This window comes from Chelonia mydas, chromosome 1 (genome assembly GCF_015237465.2).
Source record: "Chelonia mydas isolate rCheMyd1 chromosome 1, rCheMyd1.pri.v2, whole genome shotgun sequence".
NCBI lineage: Eukaryota > Metazoa > Chordata > Testudines > Cheloniidae > Chelonia > Chelonia mydas.
In genome coordinates, this window is record NC_057849.1 from 3,712,054 (window position 1) to 3,718,411 (window position 6,358).

The 6,358-nt window shown below is 48.5% G+C and overlaps 1 protein-coding gene across 1 annotated transcript; it reads right to left on the bottom strand.

The window, feature by feature from the left end:
* Window positions 1–4,165: 4,165 nt before the first annotated feature.
* LOC102939616 (olfactory receptor 52B2-like) lies at window positions 4,166–5,219 on the bottom strand. The gene has a single exon (XM_037889700.2). The coding sequence runs from the start codon at window positions 5,217–5,219 to the stop codon at window positions 4,254–4,256; it is 966 nt and encodes a 321-aa protein (XP_037745628.1). The 3' UTR covers window positions 4,166–4,253.
* Window positions 5,220–6,358: the final 1,139 nt, after the last annotated feature.

A 6,358-nucleotide genomic window follows, 5' to 3' on the forward strand; every position in this document is an offset into this window, starting at 1 on the left:
GCAGGAGAAGGGAACCGACCTCCCCCTGCCCTGCGTAATGCCACAATCCAGGCCCAAATCATTCATACCAGCCCCCACTTCTCCACTCCCAGGGCACCAGCTCCCTCCTGCCCCTCCTGCTTCTGCAGGGGTTCCTGGCACTGCCCCCCAGCTGGGCCGACTGTGACATCACCGATGACATCTTTGTGAGCAGCAATGGCCTTGGCAGCCCCTACCTCCCTGCTCCCCGAAATGGACAGACCCAAGAGAGATGCTGATCCACTGGAGAGGGCTCAGAGAGGAGCCATGGGAACGACTAAAGGATTAGAAACCCTGCCTGATAGTGAGAGGCTCAAAGAGCCCAATCTGTTTAGTTTAACAAAGAAAATGTTAAGTCTGATCACAGTGTGTGAGTATCTACACAGGGAACAAACTTTTAACAATGGGCTCTTCAGTCTAGCCGAGAAAGGTCTCACATGATCCACTGGCTGGAAGTGGAAGCTTGACACATTGAGACTGGGAATAAAGTGTAGATTTCTAATAGAGAGGGGAATTAACCATTGGAATAATTGACAAGGGTTGTGGTGGATTCTTCATCACTGACGATTGTTCAATCAAGATGGGATGTTTTTCTAAAAGTTCTGCTCTGGGAATTATTTGGAGGCAGGCCTCCAGCCTGTGCGACGGAGGGGATCAGACTGGATGAGCACAATGATCCCTTCTGGCCTTGGAATTAATGAATCTGGGAATAACGGGGATGTGAAGCCAGCACCGGGCCAGCTCCCTGGGTTAGATTCTCCTCTGCCTTGGTGCGATGTCTAGCCTAGTTTGTAAGCTCTTCGGGGCAGGGATCTCTGTTTCAGAGGTGTCTGGCACAGGCCTTTGGGCCCCATTGGAAACAAGATTAAATAATAATAATTTTGAGCTGTTTCATTGGTGGGTCTCAAAGCACAGCAGTATCATTATTCCCATTTTACAAATGGGGAGACTGAGGCACAGGGCGGCGAAGTGATTTGCCCAAGGTTCTCCAGAAGCCTGTTGGTAGAGTGTAGGGATAAAACCCAGATCTCCTGAGTCCCAGTCCCAATTCACAGCCAGTGTGGATGTCATCCAGGGTCTATATCTCCCTGCCACGCAGACCCTTTACCCAGGGGTTACAGGACTGGCCTAGGGAGGAAGGAAAGATCCATTTTCTCTTGTCCTTTAGTGATGTACAGAGGGAACAAGAGGTAACTAACTTAGAGCCAGTCTGTAACGGGGTCTGTAACAAACTCTCCGCCTGCCTCTTTCCTTCCCAAGCCAGAGGGCCCCCAACCCCCAACCAAAAGCTGCAGGAAAAATGGGGAAAATTAAACAGGTTGTGAACTTCAAGTTCATTGAGGTGCAAACCTGCTCCTGCTCCTGCCTCCGCTCTGCAGCCTGGCTCCGCGCTCGCAGAGGTGGCAGCCCCCAGCTGCGATCCCCCATCCTGAGGTATCAGCCCCCCTCAGGCCCACTCTGCCCCCCAGAAATTTCCTCATCACAAAGTGAGCTGGATGAGTTGATGGATGGGATGGGATAATGAGACTGCCTCTAGTAGCCTATGGCACATCTGCGACAGCTAGCAGCAAATATCTCCAGTGGTTTACAAGATAAACACAATATGTGGGGAAGAGTTAACACTGATTTTGTAAAGGGAAATCCTGCCTCACCAAGCTAAGAGAATTCTTTAGGGCATCAACAAGAATGTGGAGCAGGGTGGTCCAGTGGCTATAGTGCGCTTGGACTTTCCAAAAGCCTTTGACAAGGTCCCTCACCAAAGGCTGTTTAGAAAAGTAAGCTGTCATGGGATAAGAGGGAAGGCCCCCATGTGGTTCAGTTACTGATTAAAATATAGGAAACAAGGGGGGGAAAATGGTCCATTGTCACAACGGAGTGAGGTAAATGCTGGGGCGCCCCAAGGATCTGTCCTGGGACCAGTGCTGTTCAACACATTCCTTAATGATCCGGAAAACTGAAGTGGCAAAGGTAGCAGGGTACACAAAATTATTCAAGGTAGTTAAGTCCAAAGCAGACTGTGAACAGTTACAGAGGGATCTCACAAAACTGGATGACTGGACTATGAAATGGCCGATGAAATTCAGCATTGATAAGTGCAAAATGGTGCACACTGGAATAAATAATCCTAACTACACATATATAAGGATGGGGTCTAAATTAGCTGATACCACCCAACAAAGAGATCGTGGAGTCAACATGAGTAGTTCTTTGAAAAATTCTGTTCTAGGCACAGGCGTGGTTAAAAAGGCTAATGGATGGTTAAGAACCATTAGGGAATGGATAGAAAATATCATACTGCCACAATATAAATCCATGGTACGCTCACACCTTCAATAGTATGTCCAGTTCTGGTAGCCCTGTCTCAAAAAGGATATAGTGTAACTTGAAAAGGTTCAGAGAAGGGCAACAAAGATGATTAAGGGGATGGAACAGCTTCCGTATGAAGAGAGACTAAAGAGACTTGGACTGTTCAGCCTGGAAAAGAGACAACCAAGGTGTGGAGAAAGTGAATAGAGAAATGTTATTTACTTTTTCACACACTGCATAAACCAGGGCAGCAGATTTAGTACAAAAAAGAGAAAGTATTTTTTTTTTTATGGAACACAGAGCTAACCTGTGGAACTCATTGTCAGGGGATGTTGTGATGGAAAAGGATTGAAAAGGACTTACATAAGTTGATGGAGGATAGGTCCATCAATGGCTATTAGCCACAATGGTCAAGGATTCAACCCCATGCTGCTGGTGTCCCAAAAACTCTGATCGCCAGAAGCCAGGATGGGATGACAGGGCATGGATCACTTGATGATTTCCCTATTCTGTTCACTCCCCTGAAGCACCTGGCATTGGTCACTGTCAGAAGGCAGGACACTGGGCAAGATGGACCATTTGTCTAACACAGTATATGCCATTTTTATGTTCTTATGGGACATTTCTACTGCACAGCTCCAGGAATGGAAGGTGGGAAAAAAAGCAGAAAAACTTTCCCGCAGCATTTTTGTGCATTAGCAGATGGTTACACAAGCCTCTAATCCCCAGGAGGAGTCATCACATTATCCTCAGTGGTCAAACATCCCACTAGCAGGGGGTAAGGCACAGCTAATCACACACACAAGATTTTTGTCTCTCTCTCCCACAGTTGGTGGACCAGAGAGCATGTGCAGATGAGTCCCTCACCCACTGCACCAGGCCACAGCACCCCCTGACCTCTCTCCCTCTCGGTCAGCCCTATGAAGCCATCTATGTAGGGAAGAGAGTGAGATCAGACTGGGTAAGTAGGGCCCATCCACCCAAAATATGCCATAAGGTACCAAACACAAGGTCCGTGGGACACAGGCTTTGGCTACAGAATGGGGGACTGAGGCCGGCAAACCAGTGACCCTGAGAAGGATTCAGGAGATCACATGTCTTTGCTGAGAGTGCCTTAGCCAAACACAAGTTATTGGGCTGAATACAGAGGTCACTGGCTGAAATTCTAGGGCCTGCTTAAACACTGAATCACCATGTTTGCCCTGGGGTGGTGTGTGGGGTGTGTGCTGCCCTAGCCATTTCCTATTAGGGTGGATCTCCAGGTCAAGGAGGCCCATGATGGCACAGTCAAAGCCACCCCTGCTTGGGTTCTGGGCTGTGTGCAGGAGGCCCATGTAATCACTGCGCTGTCTCCCTGAGTAGAGGAGATTTGCTCCTGACTTCCATGCAGGCCCCAAGGTGTGCTCACTTTGCCAATGAGGAAACTGAGGAGGAAAGAAACTCTCCCACGGTGACACAGCAGGTCAGTGGCAGAATGAACACTAGAGCCCCTGTGTCCCAATGTGCAGCACAGTGCACTTCCCATGGCTGTATGGCATGTCCCCCTTGGCTGCTGCTTTCTGTTGCCACTAAGAGTGCAGCTCGGATGCAGCTTGTCACGGAGGAGATGCACACACCGTGCTCTCTCACAGGCTGATTTTACCTTTGTGCTTTCTTGGTTTGTTGTTTCCCTTCATCTTACAACAGAGACTCATTCAGTCTGGCTGCCTTTTGTGGAAGTGATCGGTGCTGTTGTAGCCCTGTCAGTCCCAGGATATTAGAGAGATAAAGTGGGGGTGGAGATATCTTTCACTGGACCCAAATTCTGTTGGCAAGAGAGACCAGCTTTCGACCTCACACAGTGTAAGTACATAGTAAATACACCCCTGTAGTTCCAATGAAAACCTGGCTTTAATTTCCCAGTCCCAATGTAATTTCTGTTGCCTGCTTTAGCTCAGCAGGAAGCTCCTACTGCAACACCGACGAAACACATTGATCACCCATTTCAGAAACTTTTTCGTTGTCACCGCATAAACGATGGGGTTTAACATGGGGGGAATGAGCACATAGAGGTTGGCCAGTAGGATGAGAATATAACCTGGGATGATGTGCCCAAATCGGTGTGCAAAAAAGGAGAAAAAGGCCGGCATGTAGAACATCAGTATGACACAGACATGGGAGCCGCAGGTGCGGAGAGCCTTGAGCCGGGCGTCCTTGGAGGGGAGCCGGAAGACGGCTCTGAGGATCAGCCCATAAGATATAGCAATGAGCACAGCATCCAAACCGATTGCTAAAATAGCCACGGCTACGCCATACCCGATGTTGACTGTGACATCGTCACAGGCCAGCCGGGCTACGCCCATGTGCTCACAGTAGGTGTGAGGCAGGAGGTTGGATCTGCAGAACTTCAGCTGCTTCACGAGAAAGATGAGAGGGAAAATGATACAGAAACTTCTTGTGACAACTGCCAGCCCTATCTTCCCGATCAGAGACTTGGTCAGCAGGATGTTATATCTCAGGGGGTCGCAGATGGCAACGTACCGATCAAACGCCATGGCCAGCAGGATGGCTGACTCAGCAATAAAACTAACATGGATGAAGAACATCTGGGTCAGGCAGGCAGCAAAAGAAATTTTCCCCGCTCTAAACCAGAATACAGCCAGCATCTTGGGTACTGCAGTGGTAGATAAAAGCAGATCAGCAGCGGCCAGCATGGAGACAAATAGATACATGGGCTCATGGAGGCTTCGTTCTGTTAGTATGATGAATAGTAGGAGAGAGTTCCCACAAAGTGTTGTAACGTACATCAGACAGAAGGGGATGGCGATCCAGACATGAGACTCCTCCGTACCCGGGATGCCGGTCAGGATGTAGGTCACAGGGGCAAAAAAGGTGTGATTGTCAGCTGGCATCATTTACCATTGCTTGGATCTTCTATTCAGTTTCCAATAACTAACAGCAAAAGAAACGATCAGTGAGAACTCAAGTGTCAGCTAGCCCTGGAGTGCATTTGTTGACAGTGTAACGGGTTCCCCAGGGGTGCCACCTGGAACTGGGGTTTCATTGAGCCCTCTGACCCACCAGCCTGCGCTCCCTCTCACACTGTGCTGCCGTCAAAAACTGAAGACCTGCTCCCAATCTTACCATTACACCAGGACACACACAGATCTGGATACACACCCAGCTGCAGTGACATGCAGGCTCTCTAACCAGCCACCACATGTGAACCAACAAAAGAGAGGCTGCAGCCAAATTAACCACCAGCTTCCCAGATTCATACCACCCACTGGAGTATAAACACAAAATGTTACCGTCTTACCCTGCACAGATAACTGTACAGCGTAAGCTCATAGAATTTGCCCCCTTCCTCAATGAGTAAAGGAATATACAGCAGCCTTTGTCCCTCGAGCTATGATTTCCCCATGCACTTCATTCCAACTCACTAGTCTAGATAAAGCAAAAACAATGTTATTAACGATGAAAGACAGATTTTAAGTGATTATAAGTGATAGCAAACAGATCAAAGCAGATTACCTAGCAAAGAAACAAAAATGCAACCTAACCTTTATATAAAATCTTAAAATCTATCATTTGTAGTTAATAAACTTGTTTTATTATAATCTAAACCAGTGAGCGTTGAGTAGAGTGCTTGATGAAAATCTCTGCTTGGTTACCCCAAGTGTGCAAGGTCCTCTTCACATTGAGGGAGAGGCGACCGGGTATTAAACACACACACTGGCCAGATTTGACCAGGGCAGGATGGTTCTGCTCTGGGGTCCTAGCCTGGAAAGCTGGTGGTTAAAGAGCCTGCGTGTAATTGCAGCAGGGTGTGTCTCTCCCTGTGTGAATGCTGGTGAAGGTGCAGGCTGGAGGGCTTTGCAGCTTGTCACAGCAGTACAGGGTGAGTGGCAGCTCAGACGGTGGGTCAGCGGGCTCAGTGGTACCCCAGTTCCAGATGGCAACCAGGGGGGAACCCATCACAATCAGTATCAAAAGAGCCCTTGTTGGTTGCTCCTGGGTTCTACAGTTTGGACATTCACAGCTATGCTGCTTG